A 27918-nucleotide genomic window follows, 5' to 3' on the forward strand; every position below is an offset into this window, starting at 1 on the left:
TCACCTGCCTGCTGTCAACAGGTAAACTGTGATTGATGGGTTGCCGACCCCTGGTATATATATTTGAAAATTGATCATTTCTGATGTACTGACGACCTATCTCATTTCTAGAGGGCCCTAAAATGCCAGGATAGTACAAATACCAAACAAATTACCCCCTTTTGAAAAATAGACAGTTTGAGGTAAGAGGCATGGCGAGGGTACACATGACTACGTGGAGTGTCTAGACCAGCCTTTCTCAACCAGGGTGCCTTGAGGTTTCTTCAGGGGTGCCTTGGCAACATTTCTAAAAATTACCCAAAACTTGTTTACAAGCCAGCAGCCACGTTTTCATTGAGAACCATTACGACCTTCTAGCCGCTGGAAGAATAAATCACCTCCAATGTTGGGTGACCTACATGTGTGGATGTTGCTGCATTATTTAAAACTATTAGAATTGTTTTCATAATTTAGAATGGGGTGCCTCAAGACTGTCTATAATTTTAAAGGGTGCCTCGGGACTGTCCATAATTTTAAAAGGTGCTTTGACTGAAAAAGGGTTGAGAAACACTGGTCTAGACACAATAAAAATTATGGGGTTGGAGATGCTCACGGAACCAGAAAGATACACTTGAACACCTCAGAATTGTAAAAAAAACACTCAAGCTGCTGGCATATCAGAAGTAGTGGAAGGTTCGGCTAGCCATTTGAACCATACTCTGTCATATTTTTTGGGACAGCCTGTATGCACATAAGTATCTTTATAGAATGTCAAATTATCATTAATTAAATGCTTCCATAACAAAAGAGATGGAGGGGAAGACAAGAGACCATGACTCCCAGATACTTGAAACTCTCCACCCATTGTAATTGAACATTTGGGGAGGCCGTGTTTGGAGCCTGGGGGTCGATGGGGTACAGTAAGGATTTCATCCAGTTGACCCTGAGACCAATGACAGGGGCAAATGAGTGTAGAATTTGGAGGGACCCAACGAGCAAAGGTCCAGCATCATTTAGGAAGAAGAGGAGTTCATCAGCATACAGGGCTACCCTCTCCTCCAGCCAGCCAACAAGGAGGCCCTTGATGTTATAGGAGGTATGGAGAGCCTCGGCTATGGGGAATAGTTCCACGGCTATGACAAAAAGAGCCGGAGAGAGAGGGCAGCCCTGCCGAGTGCCTCTAGATAGAGAGAATGGGGCCGATAGACTGCCACGGAATCTGATCGCAGCCATGGGGCTGGCATACAGTATCTTAAGCTATCCAATGAATGCTAAAGGGAAGCCCATCCTACAAAGCACCTCCCAAAGGAAAGGCCATTCAGTCGTGTCAAAGGCCTTCTCAAGGTCTAAGGCCACCACCCTGGAACCCACACTGACATGTGTGGCATGGATGTTCATGTACAATCTGCGTATATTAATGCCTGTGGCCCTGTGGGCCATGAATCCTGTTTGGTCTGGCTCAATAATAGTGGGAAAGATCGGTTGCAACCGTGGAGTGAAAAAGCTTGATCAGAATTTTAAAGTTGGTATTAAGCAGAGCAATGGGCCTATAGGAGATGCAGGAGGTAGGATTTTTAGGGGATTTATAGATCAACACCACATGGGCATGGTTCATAGGGGACGGCAGCTTACCTGAGGATAAACTTTGTGTGTAGAGGGAGGCTGACAGTGGGGTGAATATATCACTATGAGCCGTATAGAATTCAAAAGGGAGGCCATCAGGGCCAGGGGTCTTCCCTGTAGGGAAGGAATGAATGGCTGTAGAGACCTCCTCGGGGGTAACGGGCCTCACCATTGTTTCGCTTTCCGCATCTGAAAGCCAGCCCAATGCTAACTGGTCCAACAGAGAGGATAAGTCTTGTGCCCTAAAGTCCGAGTGTAGCGTCGAGGCATATAGGGTATTGTAAAATTGACGGAAGGTTTCTAGAATATCCGACAGGGAGGAAACCATCTCCCCCGAGGAGGTCTGGATCTGGGGAATGAAGGTGAGCAGCTGATCGTGTTGAGCCAGCATCGCTAAAAGCCGTCCATTACGGCCGCCTTGTTTGAAAAATCGCTGTTTGCTGTTTAGGAGATCCAATCTGGTAATTTCCACAAAAGTGGAGGTGGAATTCCCTTTTTAACATGGAGAGGAGGTCAAAGTTGGCTTCAGAGAGATCTGCTGCGTACTTGTCAATGTGGTCCTTCACTGAGTCCTGTAAAGTGTGGGTAGTATTGGTTTGAACCTTGCGGACCGCAGAAATAGAGGAGTTGTATTGACCCCGTGTGTATGCTTTGAAGGTGTCCCATGTAACATCTGAAGAGTATGATCCAGCATTATATTCCCAGAATTCCCCCAGTAATGGTGGAATAGTATCCGTAACGGTTGGGTGGGAGATCCAATGGGGTCCCAGTCACCAAAGGGAAGCGTTGCGTGAAAGGGGGGAACGAAGCGTAAGGGCCAGCGGACAATGGTCCGACAATCCACTGGGCAGGTAGAAGGCAGTAAGGACATCTGCTAAAAATGCGGGATTGACGAAAGCCAGGTCAATACGGGAAGAGGTTTTGTAACATGATGAGAAACAGGAAAAGGATCAAGTGGTGGGATGTTTCCATCTCCAAACCTCTTCTACCCCTGCTGTCTGTACCCAAGTAACAAGATCAGTGGAAAAATGTTTCGGGGGGTGGATTTGTCAAGGTCAGGAGCTAAGATTATTATTATACAGTATTTATAAAGCGCCAATAGTTCGTTCAGCGCTGTACATTACAATGGGGGACAGAACAATAACAATACAATACAATGCAAAAAATGAGGGGATCGAGGGCCCTGTTCTTATGAGCTTACAATCTAGGAAGATGGCATTAAAGTCCTCCATAATTAGCAGTTTGGCAGGGCAGTATGGGACAATCCTCTCCAGAAGTGTGTAAAGTAGTGCGGGGGGATATAAATTGTAGCAACAATATACATCTGACCCCCTCACGTATGAACCATCAAAACATATTTACCCTGTGGGTCGGTATGAATGGTCTCGATCACATAGGGCAGGGATTTGCTAATCAGGATGGATACTCCTCTAGCAAAAGTGGTGTAGGTAGCATGGAAGGCTTTTTGAATCCATGGGGTTTTGTTAGAGCCAGGAGCTTTCTGCCCATGAGATGCATCTCCTGGAGAAGTACAATATGGGAGAAATGAGATGTAAGATATTGGAAGAGCAGAGCCCATTTGAATTTGGAGTTTAATCCACGGACATTCCATGAAAGGACCGTGAATGAGGCGTCATTAGGCATAGCCATCATGTACACCATAAGCCAGAAAAATTAACACTAGGCTATGAAACCAATAAGGGCATCTCAGGAGCAGCAATCCCCACCTCAACAAGGGACAACAGCGAACCAAAACACATAAAACAAGAACCCAACATGCACCAAGGTGCATACCCTGCCGTCATCCTGCATCTTCCCTCAAAACTGGGAAGGGCAGATGGGGCTTTTACCCTAAACAGTAACAAGTGCAGGCAGTAGTACAATACTATGTCCAAATGTCATATACAAAGAAGGAGGAGAAAAAACTTCCCTCCGCAGCGACACATCAGGGCAGGGGGCCAATAATGTACACCAGTTGTAATTTGGTTTAAAAAAAAATGGACTGTTCAGTCTAAAGTTTCTTTTTTTTCCTCTCTCTCTATACTTCTCTCTTTCTTTCTTTTTTCCCCCTTTTTCTCTCTCTCTGTCTCCTGTTTCTCTCATTTCTTTCCTTCTCTCTTTCTTTCTTTCTATCTCCTGTTTCCCTCCTTCCTTCTTTCCCTCTTTCTTACCCTCCTTCCTTCTTTCCCTCTTTCTTTCCCTCCTTCCTTTTCTTTCCCTCCTTCCTTCTTTCTTTTCTTTCCCTCCTTCCTTCTCTCCCTCTTTCTTTCCCTCCTTCCTTCTCTCCCTCTTTCTTTCCCTCCTTCCTTCTCTCCCTCTTTCTTTCCCTCCTTCCTTCTCTCCCCCTTTCTTTCCCTCCTTCCTTTCTTCTTTCTCTCCTACAAAAAAAGTAACAAAATAATAAAATATAATATTGTAAAAGATTTTATAAAAACAAAAACCTGACACTGGTGGCGGAACTACCAGGGTCACAAAGGTCGCTCTTGTGACTGGGCCCTGGCATTCCGCCACTGGGCTTCAAGGAAAGGGTCCCTGGGCTTTAAGCTACTCAGTCTAAAATGCCCTGTCTTTTTTTTTGTCCCAGTCTGGGTCTGTTGAGGGGCATTTATCAAACCTGCATTGCAACCAAACCACCTTTATATTCAGGTATAGCATGTCATATTAGGGAGATGTCGCTTCACTTCCTGTCCCATAGCAAAAACAGGAAGTGAGAGGAAATCTGTTCAAATTAAGGAAATTCTTTAGCGTCCCCCAGAACTAGTGTCCCCATTGGAAGATCTCTCCTCTATTACTTTTCTGGGGACAACCCAAAATGTTAGATTTTCTTTTACTTTCAGTGATAATGGTAAACGGGACAAATAGAGAGAGCGAATCTCCCTAACGGGGACACAGCAATAGAAAACTGACAGATATTTTAATCTCTCTGAAAAAAAAAGAGTTTTGCCCTTAGTTATACTTTAGGATTTGTAAATGAAAAAAGCTGATTGGTTGACAAGAACAGCTTCCCCACATTGTGTCTGCTGCTGTTTTGATAAACCCCATTCATTCTATCTATTGAGGTATGCATACACTAAGCAGAAGGCAATCTAGATGCCAGCCTCTGCTCTTCTCCTGAGCCTGGTCTGTGTCATGTGACCAGAACCACAGCGAAGAGTGCACATGCGCAGTGTGCACAAACTGTGGCGGGGCGCTCGCACAGGTTTCGCTCTTTCGTCCTACAGCGAACACATGTTATTGTGTAGGCTGCACAGCTCTGCTGTCCCATTGACAGACCACATTCCTTTTTCCTTACCACCTCCCACATTTGTCTTTGCCCCGTCCTGCGTGCTAGAGGGCTCCGCCCATAATTTACGTCAAGTAAGGGGTTGCTGGGAGATGTAGTCTGGCAGAGTCTGGGACATGCACATGAACACACGTGTGGCGCCGGCCTGATCCCGCCCACCGTCTGCCGGTAGTGGGAAGTCCTGAGGGGTCTGTGAGATGACGTCACGGGGACTGGACTAGAGAATGTGTCCATAAAGGAGGAAGGTATGGCAGCATTGCATTTAGCGTCTTGGGGTGTGAGGTCACTTTGATGCCTGGACAGCTCCTCATTCTGCCAGTAAGCTGGTTGCCATGCTGACCTTCTGGTTTCAGTGCACTCAGCAACCCGGCTCACAGTGTGCAGGGGAGGACATGTGACTGACGTAAAGGGGTTTATTTACTACAACTGGAGATGCGGCTCACTTCTGCATAGGAGCCAATCAGCTTCCAGGTTATATTGCCAAAGCTTAATTGAACAAGTTAGAAGCTGATTGGTTTCTATGCAGAAGTGAGCCTGATTCTGCATTCTCCAGCTTAAGGCTAAGTTCACACCTATGCAGTTTGCATTTGATCCGTTTCTGCAGTGCATTTTACATTTTTGCAGCATTTTATGTTTTTTCTTGATGCTAGACAGATATTGAGACGCAAAACACAGCAAGAATGCCCTACAAGCTTTTCTGCAGTGTCTCCATTGAAGTCTATAGAACCAAAAACACAACTTTTTGTGCTTAACCACTTCCCGCTCGGCCTATAGTAAAATGATGGCCGGGCGGGACTCTTGTCAATCCAGTAGGGCGTCATATGACATCCTTCCTGGATTGTGCCTGCGCATGCCCGCAGGGCCACACTGTGGCAAGATCTGTCACCTCAGAGTTAAATTGAAAATAGGTATGCAGCGCAAAGTGACATAATAAACCGATATTGCTCATAAACCCAAATGCATGCGAACTGATATAATCACTATTATTGATGCCAAAATAGTGTGATGATGGCCACGTTTTTAAAAAAATGTTGCTAATAAAGATGTTATATCAAAGTGGCGATGGTGAGAAGTCAATAAACAGAGATGAATAGAACAAATAATGCTTGGTGTTCCGTGACTTCAATTGCTGGTGTGAAAATCCGGTACATAATGCACTTACCAGAAGTACATATAATCAAGGCATTAGATGCATAGCATATACGTAGTGACATCAGGGTCTGGTCTGTGGTTGCGGTAACATCTGGCACTATGGTGGACACTCGGGGGTCACCTCAGGCTCAACGGTACGTCCAGCGCAGTTCAGAACCCAAGTTTAATTTTCCAAATGGCTCCACCTTGCGAGGCTTGCAAAAAAACGAGCCAGGGGTCAAAATGGTACTGATAGTATAGTATGTTTTTATTCACATGAAAAGAAGATCCAAATTTAACATTAAAAAAAAATTCACATGTAGTATCAGATGGCCGCCCGGCCTTCCTCATAGGCTAAATGGCGGCTAAGGCGTCAATCTGGTGGATTCCCCTGACATGTTTCGTGCATCCTGCTCGGTTTCAAGCTTTTCATACTTCCAAGCTGCGCTCGCTTATCTATTTGATATAAGATCTGTCACCGGCTGTGTACCTTGGACAGGGCCCATGACAGATCTTTGTACCTTCTCTGTTGCCAGTACCATGTGTCCTGCTGTGACCAATCACAGCAGGTGTCACATGACAATTGTATACAATGGGTGGCTTCCTTCCACAGTGACCTTCCATTTGATCACTGAGACCATTCACAGCTAGACACACTTGTATACAATGGATGGCATATCCATTGTATACAAGTGTGTCTAGCTGTGACTGGTCACAGTGATCAAATGTACAGGCTGGGCCAATCACAGCCCATCTGTGTCATGTGATTAGCCGTGGTTAATCACAACAAAAAAAACCCTGAATTAATCGATTTCATTCCATTAAATGCTTGCTTATATCAGAGAAATTCTTTGCTAAAAGCAATGAAATTGTGTAAAAAAAAAATACTAATCGCTTCCCCAAAGTAGTACAATGTTACTATGGTAACAGTATACTACTTTGGTCATCATGTAATAAAAAATAATTGATATTTTTTTTTAATTTTTAAATTATTTTTTTGTACTGTCACCAGTCAGTGTCCCTGATCACCGCCACACCAGGTATATGATGATGCTGTACTGCACTGGTGACAGTATGTAAAAAAACATTTTGTGAAAATATTTTTTTTAATTTCGTCACTATACAAAAAAATTACAACTTCAAAAAACTTGCCATGCCTCTTATGAAATACGTCGGACTGTCTACTTTGCAAAACACATACATGTCATATCACTATAATGGAGTACAGGGGAGGGGGGATATACATTACTGTATACATGTCATATCACTATAATGGAGTACAGGGGAGGGGGGATATACATACTGTATACATGTCACATCACTATAATGGAGTACAGAGGAGCTGGGATATACATTACTGTATACATGTCATATCACTATAATGGAGTACAGGGGAGGGGGGATATACATTACTGTATACATGTCATATCACTATAATGGAGTACAGGGGAGCTGGGATATACATTACTGTATACATGTCATATCACTATAATGGAGTACAGGGGAGCTGGGATATACATTACTGTATACATGTCATATCACTATGATGGAGTACAGGGCAGGGGGATATACATTACTGTATACATGTCATATCACTATAATGGAGTACAGGGGAGGGGGGATATACATTACTGTATACATGTCATATCACTATAATGGAGTACAGGGGAGGGGGGGGATATACATTACTGTATACATGTCATATCACTATAATGGAGTACAGGGGAGGGGGGATATACATTACTGTATACATGTCATATCACTATAATGGAGTACAGGGGAGGGGGGATATACATTACTGTATACATGTCATATCACTATAATGGAGTACAGGGGAGCTGGGATATACATTACTGTATACATGTCATATCACTATGATGGAGTACAGGGCAGGGGGATATACATTACTATATACATGTCATATCACTATAATGGAGTACAGGGGAGGGGGGATATACATTACTGTCTACATGTCATATCACTATAATGGAGTACAGGGGAGCTGGGATATACATTACTGTATACATGTCATATCACTATAATGGAGTACAGGGGAGCTGGGATATACATTACTGTGTACAGTTTTATATTTTGGACTCTTTATTCTAAAGAAAAATGTAATTTCATAAGCTTTAAGGGGGTGTGGTTGGGGGCGGGCTGGGTGGGGTTGGGGCGGACCTGGGCAAGGTTGGGTGGGGCAACTGGTGGAGAGTAAGTTTTGTGTAAGTTTTTGTAGGTCTGGACTCGAAATTTTAACCTCTGCAGTAAGATATACTAAAAAAATGAGCGACAATGGTGAAAGTACGCAGAAAAAATGTCATAAGTGAAGTGCTCTAAAAGTGGTGCTATGGTGAATCATAATTGATAAGCAGTGTTTGCCTCCAAATCCCTTTGATAACGTGCATGCGCATGAAACGCGTCAGAGGAGCCTGTCGTACCTAGTCACGCCGCTGCATCCTCACGGAGGTCCGACGGCCATCTTTGTGTCATTTTGCCATTTGATTTCCACATGGATGTTTTTACTCAATTAATAAATAATACTGCACCATAAGCGCTGCTTTCTTTGTGGCTAGGTTTTGTGAGCTGTTCCCTTCAAGGTGGGGCTGTGCTTGTTTGCTGATGGTGGAAAGATCTTCTGGAGTCATCCCTTAACAGTGTGTGAGGCCAGTGCTGTTTTATTCCCATTCTGTGAGCATCACTGTGGACGAGCCTGACCTGTGGAGCAACTTTTTAATTATAATGCGCATTTCATATGCGCTTCTGGTGAGTACATTCAAGAGAAGTAATTTATGACGGATACATTTTGGACTATTTATTGATATATTCACTTGGATGATTTTATTTATATTGGACATTTCACTCTTGTCACTAATACAGTGTTGTTGACCACCTTTCGCTGTTATTCAGCGCAACACTTTTTATCAGTTATTACAATTCACCATAGCGCCAATTTTAGAGCACTTCACTTATAACTGTTTTTTCTGCGTACTTTCACCATTGTCTCTTATTTTATTAGTATATTTTACTGTGATTAATGTTTATATTTCTATGAGTGCTGCACTTTACATTATTTATATACTTGAAGTTAATACTCACAATTTTTATTTTGTGAAGATTCTTAACTCCTTTAGTCAAGTTGCCTCAATATCTGAAACCCCCATCCAATGTAGTTTTTCATTGTCCAATGTTTTTTTCTTTCAGGTGCTGGCCTCTGATTTGCCAGCAGGTGGCACAGTAGGTAAATTTTGAAATAGCTGCTGTGTTTTTCTCTGTTTTTACAAAAACAAATGCATAATGTGTTGACAGGGGGCCTATCTATCAGTGTAAGTACTTTAAAGTGTTAGCATTATCGAATCAGGATGATGATGATATATATATAGAAATGGCCTTTTTTTTTTTTTTTTTTTTTTACCTGTTTATTAACAACTTCTATTCGGACTCTTATTTAGGCATATAATATATATGAAAGAAAGATGTATCGGTTACCTCCCTTGCCAACCATCAAAGAAATTATAAAGCTTTACAATTTAAGAGCACAAAAACAACTCTCCCAGAACTTTTTGCTGGATTTGAAACTTACAGGTATGGTGTTATGTTTTTTTTTATACATTTTCTGAGATTTCAAGTATTAAAGCTGAAGTTTAATCTGCCTATATTGTTCCTTCACCCCAGCAAAATGCTAAATACATTTTAAAACTTTTCTTGACCACAATATGATTTTCTAAGTCCAAGTGTAAAATGCCGTCTGCCGTGAGAAGGTTAGTTTACATTGCAGAAGAGAACCAAGAACGTGCAACTCTGCGTGTTCCTAGTTTTAGACCTGCTGTCAATCAGAAAAATTAGTCATAGTGGTATTGTTAACTTAACTGATGCGACTAAAGCTTTGTTTAGATCTGAGGTTGGGGGGTGGCAAAAATGCATGATTGAGCCACGTTTCCACTGCCCGTGGAACACCCACCTCCTCCTTAAGCTTCAATAGACTGCAATAGGGTGTTGTAATGTTTAGTGGGCTGCAAGCCCGCCAAACACTACACAATCTAGCAAATGGATAAGCGCTGCAAACGCCCCACAACCACGTGTAATGCATGGAGGTTTGACGCAATTGTTGGCGGAAATGGGGTTAAAGCAGGTGTTGAGGAGATGTCACATCACTTCCTCATCACCTGTCAGTAGCCTCTGGAGCACAATCCAAACGTGGATTAGATCAGAGGCAAGGGAGATTTAGACGCATAACTAAGACTCTTTTCACAAGGGCATCATCCGTTCAGCCACTTTTTTTCAAAGAAAAAACGGATTGAGTTAACACATTCAATTTGCACATCCGTTTTCAGTTCAGTTTACATGATTTTATATCGGTTTAGTTCAGTTTACATCAGCTTACAGCAGTGTTTGCATCCATTTTTGTTGTTGTTGTTGTTGCAGAGACCAATCCGAGGTGACAAAAGTGTAAACAAAAAATGTTTCTTACCTAAGGACATAAACGGAATGGATGTAAATGGATGGCATCCGTTTATATCCATTCTTTTCTGTCTTAATGGATATGGACTTTGGCTGTTCCGTTTAGAAAAACAGACCTGAATTCACATGGATGTAGGCAGATGTAAACGAAAGATCATCCGTTTCCATCCAGCCACCCATAGACATACATTGTGGTTAAGTCTGCATCCGCTTGAATTACTGAGAAATGGATCTAGACCAGCAATGGGCAAACTACGGCCCGCGGGCCGTATACGGCCCGGCGGACCTTTTAATCCGGCCCGCGGAGCTAGGCTCCCGCAAGGCCAGTGGTCGGCAAGCCGCGGCTCTTTACAATAGATGCGGCTCTCCTGTGTGCCGGGCGCCCGCTCCCCTCCCTCCTCTCGGGCGGGCGGGCGACCTCCTCTCCTCCTCTCCCCTCCCCTCCTCTCGGATGGCCGCCCCCCCTCTAGGATGGCCGCCCCCTCCCTCCTCTCGGGCGTCAGGACTCTGCAGCTGTCAGGATGTAGGCGGGGCAGCCAGGATGTAGGCGGGGCAGCGTGACGAACTCTTCTCTCACAGTCCTCCCTGAAGACCAGAACGGCGCGGGAATACGAGAGGAACGCGCGGAGGAGCAAAGGTAAGTGAATTGACACAGGGGGGACTTACTATATGGGGGACTTACTATATGGGGAATGAATTACTATATGGGGGACTTACTATATGGGGAATGAATTACTATATGGAGGACTTACTATATGGGGAATGAATTACTATATGGGGGACTTACTATATGGGGGATGAATTACTATATGGGGGTCTTACTATATGGGGAATGAATTACTATATGGGGGACTTACTATATGGGGAATGAATTACTATATGGAGGACTTACTATATGGGGAATGAATTACTATATGGGGGACTTACTATATGGGGAATGAATTACTATATGGGGGACTTACTATATGGGGAATGAATTACTATATGGGGGACTTACTATATGGGGAATGAATTACTATATGGGGGACTTACTTTATGGGGAATGAATTACTATATGGGGGACTTACTTTATGGGGAATGAATTACTATATGGGGGACTTACTTTATGGGGAATGAATTACTATATGGGGGACTTACTATATGGGGAATGAATTACTATATGGGGGACTTACTATATGGGGAATGAATTACTATATGGGGGACTTACTATATGGGGGACTTACTATATGGGGGATGAATTACTATATGGGGGATGAATTAATATGGGGGATGAATTACTATGTGGGGGATGAATTACTATGTGGGGGATGAATTACTATGGGGGATGAATTACTATATGGGGGATGAATTACTATATGGGGGATGAATTACTATGTGGGGGATGAATTACTATGTGGGGGATGAATTACTATGGGGGATGAATTACTATATGGGGGATGAATTACTATATGGGGGACGAATTGCTATATGGGGGACGAATTGCTATATGGGGGACGAATTGCTATATGGGGGATGAATTACTATATGGGGGATGAATTACTATGGGGGATGAATTACTATATGGGGGATTAATTACTATGCTTACTATGGGGGAATATTACTATACTTACTATGGATGACACATACACATCATTCATCTACTCTTGGTCCGGCCCCCGGGTCCAATATATGAACCCATTGCGGCCCTCAAGTCAAAAAGTTTGCCCACCCCTGATCTAGACTGAATGCCCATGTGAAAGTGGCCTAAATCAGCCCTAATTCTGCTAAACTTACTCTGGGAATCTAAGCTTCAAAAACTCTGATCATGTAAGGTTTAAATAAAACATTTATGTTTTCATTACATACCTTTTTACATACCGGACTTAGTGTTGTTTTTTACATGTTTTGTTATCTACTATATAAAATTAAACCTTTACAATCACTTTAAAATGCTTTAGTAGAGTTTATATATTCCATAATCATCTATCCAGGTTTGTTCTTAAATCCACATAAATAAACATTTGTACCTTACTAGTCAATGTGGGCTGTCACATTTTCTTTTCTTCTATGTGGTCTACTACCAGTCTCCCAAATATCTTTTCTACAAATAGTATTCAGTAAATAATTTCTCTTGTCCACATCTAGGTGACATAATTTGTGTGATTTCACTTGATTTGTGAAAATAACATTTGTTAATAAACGTGTACTTTTTCAGAAAAAATTGTCAGAAAGGCAGGAAATTTGAATGGAGCTTATGTCTGTGAGGTTGGCCCTGGACCTGGTGGCATTACAAGAGCTATACTTAATTCTGGAGTTGAAGAGCTTCTGGTGGTAGAAAAAGATACCAGATTTATCCCTGGACTTAAGGTATATTTTATTATGGGGTTACTGCAATTATTGATCGTAATCTACACACATGGCAACTGTTAATGCTTATGAACTATAATTTTGGTATTATGTGTCAGTCAGTTCCTGCCTGCGACATGTAGATTAACATCCCTCAGAATTGCCGATACTAAGGATTTGTGCGACTACTTGTGCAAATGCTCTGATACCTGAAACCGATACCTTTGCAGTGCGAATTGAGCCAATCAAAATGAATAGGCTCAAATCACATTGCAAAGAATTGCAATTGAATAGAAATTGTGCTACTTCAGCTGAAGTAGCGATGCTATTCTTGTCACATACAAGTAACGAGGTTTCCCTGTGGGTGCGGTGCGATTTGATCTATTCATTTTGTATGGCTCAAATTGCACTGCAAATCGCACTGCACCCACAGGGAAACCGCATGTGATTCGGACAGCAATCCCCCCGCAAAAAAAATATAATAGATGTTTGGGGAATGGCCGTATAAGGACACTGAATTCCATATTGCCAACAGAACTAGATTGATTCTTCAGCTAGAAATAATTTGGAAAAAGCTTGCCTGGACAATACCTTATGGTTATCATGTATCCTTTACATGCAAAACCTGCATTTTACTAATCTTTAGGGTGTAAAATTAATAGGCTAAATATATTTACACTATATTGCCAAAAGTATTGGGACACCCCTCCAAATCATTGGATTCAGGTGTTCCAATCATCTCCATGGCCACAGGTATATAAAATCAAGCACTTAGGAATGCAGACTGCTTCTACAAACATTTGTGAAAGAATGGGTCGCTCGCAGGAGCTCAGTGAATTCAAGCGTGGTACTGTGATAGGTTGCCACCTGTGCAATAAGTCCATCCGTGAAATTTCCTTGCTACTAAATATTCCACGGTCAACTGTTAGTAGTATTATAACAAAATGGAAGCAATTGGGAACAACAGCACCTCAGCCACGAAGTGGTAGGCCATGTAAAATGACAGAGCGGGGTCAGCTCATGCTAAAGCGCACAGTGCGTAGAAGTAGCCAACTGTCTGCAGAGTCAATAGCTAAAGAACTCCAAACCTTGCGTGGTCGTCATATTAGCACAACAACAGTGCATAGAGAGCTTCATGGAATGGGTTTCCAAGGCTGAGCAGCTGCATGCAAGCCTTACATCACCAAGTGCAATGCAAAGCATCGGCTGCAGTGATGTAAAGCACGCCGCAACTACACTCTAGAGCAGTGGAGACGTGTTCCTTGGAGTGACAAATCACTCTGGCAATCCAATGGTCCTATCTGAGTTTGGCGGTTGCCAGAAGAATGGGACTTTGCCTGACTGCATTGTGCCAAGTGTAAAGTTTGGTGGTGGTGGGGGGGGGGAGATTATGGTGTGGGGTTATATTTCAGATGTTTGGCTTGGCCTTTTAGTTCCAGTGAAGGGAACACTTAAGGCGTCAGCATATCAAGACATTTTGGACAATTTCGTGCTCCCAAGTTTGTGGGAACAGTTTGGGGATGGCCCCTTCCTGTTCCAACATAACTGCGCACCAGTGCACAAAGCAAGGTCCATAAAGACATGGATGAGTGAGTTTGGGGTGGAGGAACTTGATACACAGTCCAGACTTCAACCCGATAGAATACCTTTGGGATGAATTAGAGAGTAGACTGCAAGCCAAACCTTCTTGTCTGACATCAATGCCTGACCTCACAAATGCGCTTCTGGAAGAATGGACAAAGGGACACACTCCTAAACCTTGTGGACAGCCTTCCCAGCAGAGTTGAAGCTGTTATAGCTGCAAAGGGTGCGCCAACTTAATGTTGAACCCTACAGACTAAGACTGGGATGCCATTAAAGTTCATGTGCGTGTAAAGGCAGGCGTCCCAATACATTTGGCATAATAGTGTATGTTCCACCTTAAAGAAGGACAAGTCTATTACAAAGAGAAATTTCTTTAAATATCTCCTGCTGAGGCACACCTTTACAACAGTTCGTTTCAAGTGAAACTAGCTCTCAGTCCTCTTGATCCTTTTTAAATGACCCAGAAAGAGAGAAAGTAGTCACTAGCATATAACCGTCTACAAACCTCAGAGCACATACTCTAGTCTAAATGGCAAAAGTATCCTTTTTTGCTGGACAAACTGGATTGGATTCAGAAGGAACAATTTAGGACTGATACCACTATCAGGACTACAGATAAACTATTACAGTTTTCATTATCAATCTTTAGTACATGCCAAAATGGACCTTCAGGCGCAAGATGTCCATATTGCACTACTGACGCTGCACACCTTTTCCACATGTGCTGGATGTATTTTTATTCCTACTGTTCCAGGATCTACTCATTTCTTTACCCAAAATTGGCCTTTCTAGCACCATATGCACTGGAAATGTTCCTTTTGGATCTTACAAATGGATATGTCACAAAGACCTATACTAAAACTATCTATCTATCATGCATTTGCTGGTAAATATTCTCAAAAAAATTGAACCTTGTGTTTACATACGAATAACATGACTGACTTATTTCAGCTTTAGTTTGAGAGATACTTGCTTGGCCATAGTGTCACCTCGCAAGGAAACTAGAACACTTTATAGCCCAGGGTAAGATAATATACTGTATCTGTTTTGTTGCTTTATTGAACTATGATTAATTCTGCGTCTGTTGACCCCACCTTGATGATGTCAATATATGTTGAATGAGTGCATTTCCCTGCGAATTCATTGGACATGTATAATTTAGGGCTGCTTCTCTTTTCCGTGGGCCATTTCTTCTTGTAATGCAAAAAATCTTTGATAAACACCCTTTATATATGAAAAAAAAAAAGATAAATATATCTGTGCTCTGTTGCCCTGCATAGTTCTCCCTCAGTTGGTACTTCAGTTATATTTTAGAAAAATGTATAATTAATGGAATAGCGGGCAGTGAAGTAAGAAAAAATGACAGCTTCATGGCAGTTGCCTTGCATGTATTCACCCAGCAACATTTGTACAGTTGCCAGGCAGCACAGCAGTGCCGTCCCTGGTCTGTGCATCAGCAAGCACACAGTTAAATATGTGGGTTCAGCTAAGATGTTTCAGCTGGCGTAAATTTAAAGTGGTGCCTTTCTGATGAACATTTTCTGAGAGAAAAAAATGTCACAAAGGACAAAACAGTCAAGATGGTGATTCACCCTTTACGAGGAGAATACTTGCCATTCCTAAGTGTGTAACATACAGCTCGCGCAGCACGACGAGACTAGGAATAGAAAAGCAATGTGCAATGGAAAAGTAAATTACAGTGGAAGATATGCTACAATTATCTGGGCTTTATGCAAAATTAGAATTATTTCCTATGCACAAAGAAGCAGATCTTTTCATTACTCCCCCCCCCCCCCCCCCTTTGCTAATACTACTTGCACATTTTAATTTTATGCTGACCGCAGTGGACCACAGCAAAATTAAAAACTATGTTTTGGCCAAAAACTTGTACTAGTGATACCTACTGCAGATTGTTGTCTACTAATAAAGATTTAAGTTAATCGTTTCTAACATAGCTTGTTCTGTAGGATTATTACACCATTTCTCTACCATGTTAGCCAATGATGACTAACAATTTAGGCACACACTTTTTTATTATCTTGAATGTATGAACAAAAAAGTGCAAATTTAGGTTTACAGCTGCACTGTAGGCAAAAATGCCATGTTTATTTCTAGGTCAGGTTATGATTGTTTGTTTTTTTTTATTTCACTGAGCACTACATTCTAGGACTCAACCTTGAAAGAGAGTAAGCACCAAGAGCATTTGTATAGACTGCCTGGAGCAGAAGGATGACCCCACTATGCTTCTTCTTTAGGCACACTGACACTTTGAGGCGTACATTCTGCATTTGGGAAATACGTCAATGCACGTGTGCATGTTTAAGCATTGCATTTTCCCCCCTCTTTTTTTCTTCATCTTAAATAAGAACATGTGTGTTTCAGTGCGTTTAAGTGCGTTCAGTGTATTTTGATGTGTTTTACTGCATTCCAGTATAGTTCAGAGCAGAAAAACGTCAGCATGTTCCTTTTTTTTTTTTTTCCTGGAACTGACTGCACTATGCCATTGAAAACCATATAACCTACTATCCATACGTTTTTGTTGCAAAAAAAAAACACACTGGACTGCATGTGGTGTGAACTGGTCGTTATTCAGGAAAGGAAAATGTCCGTATATGATAACAATTTTCAGTTTTCCCCGTTTTCATGGTAGCGGAAGAATGGGAAATGACTAGCCCCAAAAAGGGTGAGATGCTTTAGCCAACAGAAATTTGAATGCCAAAAATAACAGGATGAGAATGCTAGCTTCCCTCCATTATGAACCATAATGGTATTAATGGAGGATCATTCTGTTGCACACATTCCTGGAGATGGCCTATAGTAAACTGGTGCTGTAGAAATTATCAGCTAGAAACTGTTGACAACATAAGTCAAAACCAGCAGTCGCCAGCACATCACAAAATCTTGTGCGTAAGCGCAAAGTATCCTGAAATCCAGCAACTGTTCCTCCTAAGTATTCCTGCATGCAACAATACATAAACTGGACAGTTCAACAAAAAGAGTCCCTTTGTAGCCCAAGGTCCTGATCTCTGCAAACTTACTGGCTAGAAGCGATAGCCAAAAAAGAGGCTGTCTTCATGGGTCACTGTTCCTGGACAGTGAAAACTGTCTGAAAGTGATCCCATCTGGAACCTTCACTAGCAAATGGTAAATCTCACCGAGAGTCTTGTCTCTCTCTGCAGTATAAAACACAGCCCCCCAGTGCCGGCTTTAAGGAGGGGCAAAAGGGGAAGCTGTCCTGGGGCCAGTCATTGTTGTGGGGCCTAAAGCAGCTGTTCCATACTTGCCAACTGTACTGGTTTATATTCCCTTGTCCCTGGAAGTCTTTGTCCCATGTCCAATATCTCAGTGTGAAGTGCTGCCACTTATGCTGTCCAGCTCTGTCCTATTGCCATGTACAGATAATGCATGTGTGCAGACCCTGTCAGCATTCAAATGTAAATAATGGCAGCATTCATATGTAAATAGCATGGCAATGCTGCAGTCATATGTAAATAGCAGCCACAGTGTGGCATTCATTGGTGACCAGTGTAGAAATGTATAGGTTGTTGGTGTAAAATCCCCCATTACATTGGTGGTCATTGCAAATCCCCCTGTACATTGGTTGTCAGCGCAAATTCCCCATTACATTGGTGGCCAGCGTAAGTTTCCCTTTATATTGGTGGTAGGTGCAGAATTGCCCTTATATTGGCTATCCGTTTTAATCCCCCCTAACATTGGGGGTCGATGTAGAAATGTCACCTCCCATCCAGCACTGCCATTGATCCAATCCCCCCCAAGAACTGCCACTGAACCCACCCCCCCATCAGTATTGCCACTTATCCCTTCCTCCCCACCACTGCCTCTTGTCCCATCCTCCCCGCCACTGCCACTGATCCCATCAATCCTCCCCCCAGCACTGTCACTGATCACACCCTCCCGCCTAGAACTACTATTGATCCCAGGAGTCCTAGGAGTTTTCTTCTCAGTCCATGGTGTGCAGGCAGTGAGATGATGTGCTGCAACCTTTAGCAACCAATCAATGAGATGTAATTAAGTTCTCTAACCTCTAGCAATCAATCAGTGAGTGGTAAGGATGTGCAGTAACCTCTAGCAACCAATGTGTGAGCAGTAATGATGTGCAGTAACCTCTAACAACCAATCAGTGAGCAGTAATGTGAAGTAACCTCTAGAAACCAACCAGTGACCAGTAATGATGTGCAGTAATCTCTAGTAGCCAATCAGTTGGCGGTAAGGATGTGCAGAAACCTCTAGCAACCAATCAGCAAGCAGACATAATGTGCTGTAACCTCTAACAACTAACCAATGACCTGTAATGTGTGCTGCAACCTCTAGCAACCAGTCAGTGGGTGGTAATGATATGCTGTAACCTCATGGCAATCAATTGCAATTGCTTCCTGACGTGCTGCAGTAAACTGATTTTGAGTTTAGCTGCTATTTATTGTATGTCTCATGGCAAGGGGAGAGCAAAATTGCATGGGGGGGGGCTCAAGAAAATGTTTGCCGAGGGTCCTATCAGTATTACAGATGGACCTGCCCCCCCCCCCCCCCCATAAAGAAATTGGATGAGAAGGGGGTCATTCACCCACAAGAGGGAAGGCCTGGAGTCAGGGCTGCTGTTAGAACCCACTGTTTATAATGCTTCATTTTATGAATTAACACAGTGAGTGATCAATACTGATCACTCATTGTGTTCATTCATGAAAGGAAGGGGCTGGTTAATGTGACATATTTATCAGACCGTTAGTAATTGCTTTTGTATTCATTCACCACTGACGCATATTAAACTGTGTTTGCTATGTTTCAATTTGTGAAGGAGACATGATAAACACTGTGTACTATGCTTCAGTTTATTAATGAATTGGAGCCTCTAAATATACTCCTATTCATTCATCTACAGTGCAGATGAGGCTGCAGAGAAAGGGGATATCTTTAGTCCCTTTCTCTGTTTAGGCTCCTGATGTGTTTCCAAAGCCCTCCCTCCCAAAAAAAATGTAAACAGTGTTAAAAATAAAATTGTACCTGTACAAAAAAAATAAAGTTCTAAAAAAAATTTTACATATAAAACATAGGGTAGATTTAGACATGTGTCTAAGTCTTCCTTGCCTCTGAAGCCCAATCCATGTTAGGATTGAGCTCCTCTGTATGTATGGATTGCATGGGTTGTTACCGACGTGGTGAAAATTTCATGTCAATAGCACCTTTAGAAATATATTTGAGAAAAATGGTAACTTGTTCAATGCTTATTTTACCCACTGTATGATCTATTAATATTAAAACTATTTATTAACTACCTGCCGAGCGCAGATAGCCGAATGATGGCTGCACTGCGGCCGGCCAGTTCTGAGTGGACGTCATATGACGTCCTCCCAGAACGCGCTCTCCTGGGGCGCGCACCCGGCGATCTCCGTGATCGCTGTGTCCTACGGACACAGCTGATCACGTGATGTGGTAAAAGAACAATCACAGCGGCCTTTTACCACGTGATCAGCGGTGTCCAATGACACGCTGATCACAGGGAAATGCAAGTGCCGGTTCTCGGCTGCACTTTCCTCACGCTGTCAGATCGTGAGGAAAGTACTGCCGAGAACCGGCATTTGTCAGAGCGGGGATCGGCACCGATCATCAGGGCACTGATGATCAGTGCCCTGATGATCGGTGCCCAGCAGTGCCACCCGCAAGTTCCGCCCACCTGTGCCCAGCAGTGCACCCACCTGTGCCACTCTGCAGTGTCACACACCTGTGCCCAGAAGTGCCACCCACCTGTGCCCACCCACCTGTGCCCACCAGTGCCACCCACCTGTGCCCACCCACCAGTGCTGCCCACCAGTGCTGCCAGTCAGTGCCACCAGTCAGTGCCCAGGGGTTGTGCCAGTCAGTGCCGCCAGTCAGTGCCCAGCAGTGATGCCAGTCAGTGTCGTCTATCAGTACCCATCATCAGTGACACCTCATTAGTGCTGTCTATCAGTGCCGCCTATCCGTGCCACCTCATTAGTACTGCCTATCAGTGCCCTTTAGTGCTGCCTATCAGTGCTGCTTATCAGTGCCCATCAGTGCTGCCTCATCAACGCACATTAGTGAAGGAGAAAAAATATCTGTTTGAAAAATTTTATAACAGAAACAAAGAAACTTTTTTTCTTTTTCCAAATTTTTTGCACCTTTTTTATTTATAGCGCAAAAAGTAAAGTGCCCAGTGGCGATTAAATACCACCAAAAGAAAGCTCTATTTGTGAGAAAAAAATGATCAAAATTTCATATGTGTACAATGTTTGATAACCGCGCAATTGTCAATCAAAGTGCGGCAGCGCTGAAAGCTGAAAATTGGCCTGGTAAATAAGGGGGTATAAGTGCTTGGTAGGCAAGTGGTTAATATAGCAATAAAAACATCACATTAAAAACCTATTTGTTTATCTGTTAAACATTAATTCCAAGTTAATAATGCAGCACTTATAGGAATTATATTATATTTATGGCAAGCTTGCAAAATACTTGTTTTTTATTATTAATCATAATTAATATTAAAATGTGTAGTTGGCCTTGAACAAGTGATAGTGTTGAATTCTTCAGTTATAGGTGATCCAGAAAAATGTCAGAGTATTTGGAGTTAAGTTAACTAGCTGGAAGCTGAGTATTTAGGACATTTCTATAGATGGGCATAGCTGGTTAAAAAATCTCTGGTATAGGATGTCATGGGAGTCAGAAGTGAACCAAAATAGATTTAGTATGAAATAATATATTCTATTAGCATCTGTGTGTATTTAATTTAATTTATGTTTTATAAGTTGGTTATATGTGTTCTATAAGCAGATTTTTGGTTATACGACATTATTGAGATATTATGTTGTAAATATACATTCTTAGTTATACTATCCTTTTAAACAGAGTAACTGGTCACATGAGTAGGCTGATGCAAAATTGTCAACTTATGAAGCCACTACATATGGGCTTGTCAATCAAAAGACTATATATGTAGTATCCCCTCCCTTCAATGAAATCGCTCTACTAAGCAGAATTGTTTGCCATACAAGATTCTGAGTTATGAGAATTATGATGTCTACATGTAACATAAAAAGACATCCTAAGAGATGCGAAGGGCACAATTCACAATACACAACACATCCATCCATTCACACACATACAGGCACACACTCACGCACAAGCATGCCATGAAGATGCTATGGTTATTCACAGACTGATAAGCTGATACAGGTGCATTCTCTTAGAGACCTAAGATCATGTCACTACCTTCTTCTTGCTCAGACTCCGCTGCTTTGAACAGACAAGAAGCACATGGCAGGACAGCCATGACAATAAGGTTGACACCTCTTTTATAACTTCTGTTTTTATATTTTTGCTTTACCTACACTGAGCTGTTATTCATGATACTTTTTACATTCTTATTTTAAGCCATTGTGTAATAAAATAAAATCACACTTTATTTTTATTTCGCCGGCTCTTTAATTATCCGAATTCGCCTATAGGCACTAAAGAATTGTCATATGTCTCACAAAATTCTACATTATCTTACCACAACACAACTGTCTCCTAAATGTACTTCTGATAACCCCATGAATATTTATGTACTGTATACCAGTCTGGTTCAAAACTGGGTTATAGTCCACAGCATATTAACAAATATGAAAGGGAAAGAGGGGAAGGCTCTGCCATGGTTTTGCCATGGTGTTCTGTCTCAGCAGTTTCCAATAAAGTTTCTTGTGGATGATACCAGTGGTGTGCGACCCTCCTTTTCAGACTTGAATCGTCTGTTACAGGAGTGTGAGTGGGCTCCGTGCCAGTCTGCATGTGCCCTTAACAGCTTAAAGCGGAGCTCCACCCAAAAGCCATTCTGATTTAAGGCTTCTTCCCCTGCTTCCCGTTAAGGATTGGCACCTTTGGGCAGGGGGTACCTGATTTTGATAGGTACCTGTTTCTACTTCTGCTACGATCACCTTGCCCTAAAGTGTTAACTACTGCTCAGGGAAGGCTGATACTGCAGCTTCCCAGGCCAGAGCACTGAGATTTGACCAGGTGGCTAATGGACCAGACCCTGCCATACAGAAAACTGGACATGAAAAAATGTTCTGTTTAGAACAGAAACAAAAAGGTAGGAATCCTCAACAAATTTACAATAATTTTCTACATGTGTGAGCATCACCTAAGTGAGGGCTTGAAAAAGCCGCTCGCCAAATGCAAGGGGAAATCCTTGTGTGGCGAGCACAGATGGAGCGGCTCCACCTGCACTCCAAACCTCATTGTGAAGCCGAGTTCCGGTTTCCAACTTCCGGCTTCTTCTTTGGCACTGCCATTACACTGGCAGCGCCACTGAGGGGACAGGTGCAGGAGAGGTCTGCTGGGAGGAGACACCCACTCTTTATCGCCACGGGGGGACTTGAGGAGAGGGCCGCTCTCCCCCGCCGCGGGGGACACGAGACATATTATGATGTCTCTTTTATATATAATTATATATAAAAGAGACATCATAATATACCTAATATCTAATTATATAGAAGGATATAAAAGAAACATAATATTATATATTTATCTAATATATAAAAGAGACATAATATCATACCTAATATATAATTATATACAAGGATATAAAAGAAACATAGTATTATATGTAATTCTGTAAACTAAGCTTACATCTTTTAAAAGAGACTTTAGTTACTAAAGTCTCTTTTTAAAGATGCCGGAGATAAACAAAAAAAATACAAAATGTTTACTACAGGTTTAAAGCTGTAAAACCTGATATTTTGATTGCACCCTATTGCTATTATGTTTAAATTAACATAATAAAGCTATGTTATAATTGCAGTTTTTTATATTTTGGACTCTTTTTATTCTAAAGAAAAATTAATTTCATAAGCTTTAAGGGGGCGTGGTTGGGGGCAGGGGTGGGGTTGAGGGACAGGCCGGGGGTGGGGTTGGAGGCGGACCTGGGCAAGGTTGAGTGGGGCATCTGGTGGAGAATAAGGTTTTGTGCCTGGCTAGTAGGTCTAGACTCAACATTTTAAGCCCTAAGGTAATTGTCAACATCATAATTACAATTTTTTTTTTTTTTTAAACAAAAGTGGTGTTACACTTCAAGTAGCCTGCATGTATGCAGGCAGGTGACTTTATTCCACCCTAAGCCGCTGTGGAACTGAAAAAGTGCCCCAGCCACCATAAAGGGCTCCATTCTATCTAGGAAAGCATCACTGAGGGAAAAACAGATGCAGAGCCTTCATGCGCAGAGGCAAATAAAAGGACATAAAAATCAAGCAGAATCTACATACCAGAAAGCTGCATTTAGCAAGGCAACAATTCCCAATGCCAGAAACAACACCCATGCAAAGAGCCTTTTTAATGCTCCATAAAGCATGGTTTGCACCTGGGGAGTAACAGGTGGCCGGCCACAAGTTTATTGCAGCCAGGTAAGGGGGGCGGCTTGCACATCTTGTTTTGTCCTACAAGTTGAGGAGGAAAAAAAAGGAATAGGTAGACTGAATCAGCCTCAAAATTTATGGCAGGTTAGAGCGAGAGCAGTCTACCCATTCATATGCTGCCATGGAGCTAGGGAAAGTGTACATCTAGCTACCATCAATCTGATCCCCCAGTCCTCCCTACCATTCTTTGTATTACGAATATAATGTACCTCTTGCCTTTTCAGTTTTTACACTTGTAACTCTGGAGATAAAAGTGAGTCCCATAGAACTTGGGGCAGCGTACAGCAATTTATTGTGTGATTAAAACAGTAAAGCAAAAGCTGGTATAAGGTTTAGTTTTTTTAAGTGGCCCCATGAGTGGGTATGTCATAAACTCTGAAAAGTTAAAAAAACAAGGTGTGCACCATACCAACCAATTAGACCACAGCTCACAAGGCTACAAAATATAAGCCAAGACATGTCCTAGTTTATCAGGTCATCATTGAAGTATATGTTGTATGCACATGGTCATATTTCAAGTTTAGCAGCCCTAAGACATTACATGTCAGATGTAGGGCAGATAATTCAGGGCTGGTTCACACCAGGATCACAAAGGAGAATGCGGGTTTGAACCCATGCAATTCCTGTACCATATTCTGGTGTGAACTGGCTCTAAGTATTTATAATGTAGAACAAAGACCAAAACTAGCAATAGAAAGCAAAATTTTTTATAAGGAATACTACATTTCTTTTTTGGCTTCAGTTAAAAGTCGAGCTTGTATTCTTGGCATAGGCATCGATTAAAAGGCACTTAGACTCTTATTATTAGAAATTAAATGGTCCAGTCAAAACTTTTTCTTGTTTTGAGTAGATTGAAGGAAGATTAGAACTGTTCTGTTTTTACTGCTATTTAAGGCTCTATTAGAGACATTTCCCCTTGCGTTTGTAAACTTTTGAGGGGGGTGGTAAGAGACTATATCCATGAATTTGCACATGAAAACAGTATCAGTAGTAGCAATCAGCATGCATTTTTTGAAAGATTGTTCTTGCCAGACTAATCTGCTAACATTCTACGTGGAAGTGAGCTGCCATTTAGATAAGGGAAGGCCTGTGGATGTGGTGTATCTGGATTTTGTGAAAGTATTCGATACAGTCCTCCACAAACGCTTATTTCACACACTGAATTCTGTTGGCTTAGACCAGGGGTAGTGAATTCAAATTTATGGAGGTCTGATCAGTAAATATTTCTTCCAGCAGAGGTCCTAATCTCATATTTGTTCTGTGACTCAGATCCTTCACGTCACAACCCCCCTACATCAGTATCCTTGTTCCCCATTCACATCAAATCCCCTCTTTACATCAGTGTGATCAGTTCTCCCCTTCACATAAACAGCCCCCTTTTACATCATAACCCCCCTGTAATTCACTGTAATTCATAGCGATCTATATTTATATCACAATCCCCCCTTTACCTCATTTATGTTATAGTCCCGTTTACAATGCATCCCCCTTTACATCACAGTCCTCACCTTTTTATATTGCAGTCTCCCCTTTTACATCATACATACACCCCTTTGCATCACAGCCACCCATTCACATCACAGTCCCCCCCCCCCCCCCTCCGTTTTAATCGCAGTGCTCCACCTTACATCACAGTTTTTCCTTTACATAATAGTGTTCCTTGTTACATTACAGTCCCCCTTTTACAATACAACCCCCATTTACAGCCCTCCTTTACATCGCAGCCCCCCTTTAAATGATGTCTTCCTTTGCGTTACAGCACCCCCTTTTTGCATCAGTGTCACCTTTTTACTTTGCAGCACCCCTTTAAATTACAACTTCATTACATTACAATGCCCACCTTTTATATTACAACTCTGCTTTGCATCACAGTCCCTCCATATACATCACAGCCCCCCCCCTTTACATCACAACACCACTTTTTACAATACAGCCCCCCTTTACATATCAAGCTACCCCTTTACATGACTACCCCTTTTATATTGCAGTATCTTTTTACATTACAGCCCACCTATTTACATCACAGTCCCTGACTTTAGAGTACAGCCCTACCTTTAGAAAACAGTGTTCCCCTTTACTCTGCACCCAGTCCAACCTTACACAGCAGTGCAGGGAGTGGGAGATGCATCAGGTCTGGGAGGAGGGTGGGAGCTTTCCAGCTTTTCCAGATGGCTAGTGGGTGATTGGTTGTTGGGACCGCCCTGTGTCATAGAGCCCACCACTGCTGGTTAACTTGAGTGGGGCCACTCCCGCCCTCTGTCCGGGCCGACACTCCCCTAAAATGCCCCGCTGTGCAGATGACAGTGTCGACTTTGCAGCGGGGTGGAGGAGGGGGGGTGCTGGTGGGTCTGGACAGAGGTTGTGGAAAAGAAAGCACAGGTACACAGATACAGCGGAATGGTGAGGCTGTGGCAGCCTGGCTTAGACCATAGGGTATGTACCTGGATAGAAAACTGGTTACAGTAGCTCATCCAAAGGGTGGTGATAAATAGCATGTTCTCAGAGTGTTCTGGAGCAGTTATTGGGGTATCCAGGTGTCCTGGGATCAGTTCTTTTTAATTCATTCGTAAATGATATAAAAGCTGTGTTAAATAGGTTTATCTTAGTGTTTTCAGATGATACAAAGCTGGTGGTGTCAACAGGAAGTGTCAAAAGTTTAAAAAAACTTAGGGCTCGTTTACACCATTGTACAGAGATGTCAGTTTTTCTGCATGCATTCTGCAAGGGCACAACAAAATCACTTGTTCTCTGTGTGCCCTGTTCACACCACAACACTAGTATCACGTGCAGATTGTTTTCTGCACAGGAATCTGCAATGTATAAAACTCATTGAAGTGCGCATGAAAACTGATTTAAACTGATGTGTGTCTTTTTCCATCAGTTTTTCTGCACGTATGGTGTGAATGAGGCCTCAGATGGGCAACTTAGCGGATGCAACATACAGGGATATGGGAAATAGTATTGATATAAACGCACTAACACATACACCTATGCATGTTGTACTGGATGGACTGGTGACTTTATTCAACCTTACCAACTATGTAACTAGCTTTCTGTCCCGGTGACATTGGTTTTACCAGGAAGTAAAGGAAGTGAAGGTAAATCTGCAAAAATGGACATACCGCAATAAAAGCTGATTATATTGTTCTGCTGCTCTTCTAAGGAAAAAGAAAAAGAAATTATATATATATATATATATATATATATTTCCAATTCTATCCAAAATGTGTATTATTGCAATTATTCTAAAGATTTACTTTTACTTTTGTGGCCTGAAATTCCACTTCTTTCTTTTAAAGATGTTAAATGAAGCATCTCTTGGGAAAATGAGAATTGTTCATGGTGATATACTTACATACAGAATGGACAGATCATTTCCAAAGAATTTAAAGAAGGAATGGGAAGATGGTAAGTTAGTAAATGTGTGTATAGTACATTTTTTTTTTTTTTTTTTAGTAGCTGCTGGTGAATTGAATTGGACCTATCACTAAAATTTACACTCCACATGAATCTGTAGGACACATGCCAGCTTTATTAAGTCAGTCTTTGTGTTTCCAGGTCAATGACAGGAGCTGATCACCCAGCCAAACTAAGCAGTTGGGGGAGAACTGCATTAGTAAGAGCGGTGACCAAGAACTCGATGGTCACTCTGACTTAGAGATCCTGTGTGGAGATGGGACAAAGTTCTTTAACCTCCCTAGCGGTCTGATTATGTCCATATTTCTGTGCTCAACGCGGTACATTTTTTTGCATGGAAATATGTATTTTTTTTATTGTAGGCCTGTAATTTTTAGGAATAACTCACTGAAATCTGTCCGAACAAGAGTCTATTAAACATCCCTGGTAGGATAAAGCTTGAAACACAAAATCATAAATTATAATTTAATAAATAATCATAAAAAATAATAAATTTTATTCAATAATATAATCAAACCAAAAACACTGAAATTTGAAATACAGCGCCAAGTTCACACATCACTGAGCAAAGTCGCAACATCGTTTTCAGTGTCTGACGATTTTCCCCACGAATCATTATCACTCAATTCTGCAAGTGGTTCTGATTTACTATCGCTGTTCTCTAGCTGGTCTAAAACTGCTTTTGACCTAAAGCAG

The 27918-nt window shown here is 42.0% G+C and overlaps 1 protein-coding gene across 1 annotated transcript in view; it reads left to right on the forward strand.

Moving 5' to 3' along the window:
• Positions 1-4830: 4830 nt before the first annotated feature.
• Positions 4831-27918, forward strand: part of TFB1M (transcription factor B1, mitochondrial) — an 86869-nt gene continuing 63781 nt past the window's right edge. Inside the window, exons 1-6 of the mRNA XM_089669760.1 lie at positions 4831-5130; positions 8590-8779; positions 9218-9250; positions 9466-9598; positions 12669-12820; positions 27105-27213. Coding sequence (XP_089525886.1) covers positions 8756-8779; positions 9218-9250; positions 9466-9598; positions 12669-12820; positions 27105-27213 — 451 coding nt within the window. The 5' untranslated portion in view covers positions 4831-5130; positions 8590-8755. The remainder of the gene's footprint in view (positions 5131-8589; positions 8780-9217; positions 9251-9465; positions 9599-12668; positions 12821-27104; positions 27214-27918) is intronic.

The sequence above is a fragment of the Staurois parvus genome, unplaced genomic scaffold (genome assembly GCF_062004578.1).
Source record: "Staurois parvus isolate SC_StPar_1 unplaced genomic scaffold, SC_StPar_1.0 ptg000081l, whole genome shotgun sequence".
NCBI lineage: Eukaryota > Metazoa > Chordata > Amphibia > Anura > Ranidae > Staurois > Staurois parvus.